The sequence below is a fragment of the Fukomys damarensis genome, unplaced genomic scaffold (assembly GCF_012274545.1).
Source record: "Fukomys damarensis isolate Sample0158 unplaced genomic scaffold, DMR_v1.0_HiC HiC_scaffold_72215, whole genome shotgun sequence".
NCBI lineage: Eukaryota > Metazoa > Chordata > Mammalia > Rodentia > Bathyergidae > Fukomys > Fukomys damarensis.
The window spans coordinates 1-3,737 of record NW_022973127.1 but is presented as its reverse complement, the minus strand read 5'-3'; the positions used below and the strand labels follow the sequence as shown (position 1 = coordinate 3,737).

At 48.1% G+C, this 3,737-nt stretch overlaps 1 protein-coding gene across 1 annotated transcript; it reads left to right on the top strand.

The window, feature by feature from the left end:
• Window positions 1-1,236: 1,236 nt before the first annotated feature.
• LOC104866113 (acrosomal protein KIAA1210-like) lies at window positions 1,237-3,732 on the top strand (the record flags this gene model as incomplete). Its single annotated transcript, XM_010629957.1, has 1 exon — window positions 1,237-3,732. A coding segment is annotated over one exon (2,496 nt), but the record flags the coding sequence as incomplete, so codon positions are not given.
• Between the last annotated feature and the right edge of the window lie 5 nt (window positions 3,733-3,737).

The window sequence follows — 3,737 nt, the reverse complement described above, 5'->3', positions numbered from 1 at the left end:
TGTGTGTGTGTGTGTGTGTGTGTGTGTGTTTATGTTGGCTCCAGCTAATGGCAAGCTAATTTAAAGCAATATATTTCAACTTTTTGCCACAAAAGATTTCACATGTGGATTCAGACACAGGATATTCCTGAGCATATGTTCCTATGAAAGCAGAGCCACAAAACTGTCCTGGAAAGGAAGGAAGGAGGGAAGGAGAAAGGAAGATTAAACGATTAGTATTTTGTCTGATTTATTTTTAATAGCTGTCTTTGATACTGAGTAGTACTGAATCAATACTCAATGGAGGCAGATGTTTTGGTTGGCGTTCCATGAGGGGAATGAATGGTTGGCGTGCAGCCCTCTCTTCTCAATGCTGTATTCCCATATGGAACCACCAGATGGAGGCAGGGATACAATGGATGGTGAAGAAAGAAAAGCAAGGAGGGGCCCTCCCATCTAGGCATCAATCTGCATGGCTGCTATCTTGTGTGTTTGCCTTAAAGCCTGTGGACTGATGCAGTTGTTAAGACGATCAAGTATTGCTTTGCGTGTACACTACATAGGGTTACTACAACTCACAGGAGTAGAAAATAAACGAAAAGGGGGCCATAATCCTACCCTCCAGACAATTCCTGTTGACACCTCTAAAAATTAAAGCATAGAAGCGCATGATAGGGGATTTCAAGTAGTTCGGATAAATATCAAGTAGAATCTAGAAATCCTGATCGGAAAATAAAAATATCCCTTCTTCCTGCCCCAGTGAGTTTCATCAAATATAATCATTGTTCTGAGTTTAAAATTGACCCCCAGCCCCCAGTTCCCTTGTACTGGGAATTGAACCCAGGGCCTTCACACTGAGCTACATCTCCAGGCCTTGTTTATTTCTTATTTTTAGACGAGGTCTCACCAGGTCTCTCTAAATTGCCTACGCTGGGCGTGGATTTACTAGCTTCCTGCCTCGGTCTCCCAGAATGCTGGGATTATACGTGTGCACCACCAGGCCCAGCTCGCAATTTGTCTCTCGATGTGTCTCATATCTAATGGTGAAGCGCACTAATTATGAAATGCTGAGCCAACCCTGGAATCAGTTTATGGAATTTAAATTTACCTTTGAGTTAAAGTTTTCCAACGGCAGAAAGTTTAAATAGGCAGGTTGCTCTCTGCCTTCTGAGAAGCTGCTTCTTCATACTACGGAATTGAGCAGCAAGTAGGTAGCCATTGCGCTAGGGCAGAGTGTTTTTGATTTAGGAAGGCTAGAGCATACACACTTCTCATTTTTTCTTTCTGTTTGGCACAGGCCACTCTGGCCAGGAACAGAGCGACAATTCTGAGATTTATGATCAAAAGACAACGGATAAGAGTACAAACACTAGCGCTGCCGGGAACCCAAGTAACCCAGTGTCAGCTGCACATGGCCCAAGACGTGAAAGGATAGGAATGTGCGTTTCGCTAACAAATGTGTACGCATCGAAAGGAAAAAGCTTTATACAGTCCAGTCAAAAGCATGGCCTGGGCGACGGACCTGAGTCTTCATCTACTAAGAAGACTGCCAGCAATGGCCCTTTGTGGTCCCTGTACACAGAGAAGCAAGCCCTGGAGCAGCTGACAACTTCAGAAGCAGAAATCAGTATCTTTCAGGAGCTGCTTTCAAATACAAGGGATATGGGGAGAAATGCTAGTGTAGATTTTGAAGTACCACAATCCGTCCCTGAAGATGTGAAAGAGTCTATGGTTAGCGGTCCACCACCAAACCCTGAAGATGGGGCTTCTGTGGGTAAAAAGACAGAATTCAGAACTTCTCTTTTGCCAGCGGTGCGAAGACCTTCTACAACCCCCAAAGAGGCCATTGTTTTAATAACAACAGAGGCTCAGGTGCTTCGGGCTCCTTCTCCTGTCCAATCAGAAGAAGCTTCCAGCCTTGGTTTGCAAGACATCTGCTCTAAAACAGAAAATGTCCCTACTGTCTGCAAAGAAAAAACAGAAAATGGCCCAACTGTCTGCAAAGAAGAGCCTCCCGGAAGTGTTCTCCAGGCCTGCACCGTGAGCATCTCAACTGTGACAAGTACCACAGAAGAGGGAGGCATTTCTACGGAGAAGCCTGAAACTGCAAAAGTGTCTCCAGATTCAAAGAGTACACCAGAGAAAGAGAGTGGTTCTGAGAAACAGCTGGCCGCTGGACCTTCTTTCCAGTGCTTGAAGAAGCCTAAAGATGAACAAAACGTCTTCCAAGAATCAGAAAATGTAGTTGTGGGATTGAACAGTGTGGAGCAGCAGTTGGCTCTTGGATATTCTTCCCAGTTCTTGAGAGAGCCCGAAGCTGAAAAAGGCTCCCCACAGTCAGAGAGCAATGATGACACGGGCAGTAGCTCAAAGGAAGTGAGTCCTGGTCCCTCTTCCCAGTCCTTGGGGAAGCAGGGAGTAGTCTCCTCAGAGTCAGAAAGTTCCGATGTGGAGCAGCTGGCTCCCCCAGCACCTTCCCAAGCAATCCTGAAGCCGGAGGATAAAGACGTTTCCCCAGGATCAAATGGTTATGTTAAAAAGCACAATGGTGCTGAGGACTGGAAGAGCTCAGAGGAAGGGCTACCTCTCAGATGCCCTAATCAGGCCTTGGAAAAACCTGAAGACCAGCAAGAAGTGCCCTCAGTTCCCGAGAATGCTTGGGAAGTACAGATGCCTTCCAAACACCCTGTTCAGTCCATTGTGAGGCCTATTGTTCAGCCACACGTCTCCTCCAGTTCTGTGAGCATTTGTCTAGGACAGCACGGTTCTGAGGGGCCAGTGACTTCCGGCCATCTTTTCCAGCCATGGGTGCACCCTAAATTTGTGCAGCCAGTCCCCGCAGATGAAGAGAGTGCTGTTGAATGGGGCAGTCTTACCCAACCACTGATTCACGGAATGATTTCTGAGTACCCAATGAATCCTAAAGCTGAGCAAAAATCCTCCTCAGGTGCAGTAACTACATCTATGGAAGAAATTTCTATGGAGATGTTGCCTCCCAGATATTCTCAGCCCCTGGCAAGACCAATAGTTGAGGAAGAAGCCTCTGAGTATCCAGAGAGCACTTCTGCTGAGCCGAGAATTTACATGGCCCTAGGGCATCCCTCACGCTCTTTCCAGCAGTGGGTGAGCCCTCAAGTAGAACATCAAGTTGTCTCATCTCCAGAGAGGCCTGCTGTGGAAGAAGGGGGCCTTTTTGCTGATCAGCTGCCTCCCGGACATCTTCCCCAGCCCTTGATGAACTGTATAGTCCAACAAAGCATGACAGGTTCAGAGGGTGCTGCTGCTGAGGTCACTTCTGCAGAGCCAAGGTACAGCAAATACTCTCTCCCAAGTCCTCAAGTCCAGCCAATCTACTCAGAAAGCACTGCTGTTGAGCAGGGCATTTTTGTGGAGCAGCCTCCTCTTGGATGCCATTGTCAGCCTTTGGTAAAGCCTCAATTCCAGCCACAGATGAGCCTAGAGTCAGCGAGCACTTCTGCACCGTGGCCCAATGCTGGGGAGCTGGTGCCTGTTAGACACACCTGCAGGATGTGGATGAGCCCGGAATGTAAGCAGCAAGGCTCGGTGGGTCCACAGAGCATTGAGGCTGACTGGGGCATTTCTAAGGAGTCGGTGTCGCCCAGAGACCCTGGGCAGCCATGGCTGAGACCTACATTTGAGCAAGTCTCTGCAGGTCCAGAGACCACTCCCGAGTGGAGCTTCTCTGTGGATCCACCGCTTCCCAGAATGCCTTCTCAGCACGTGCAGAGGTCAGCAGT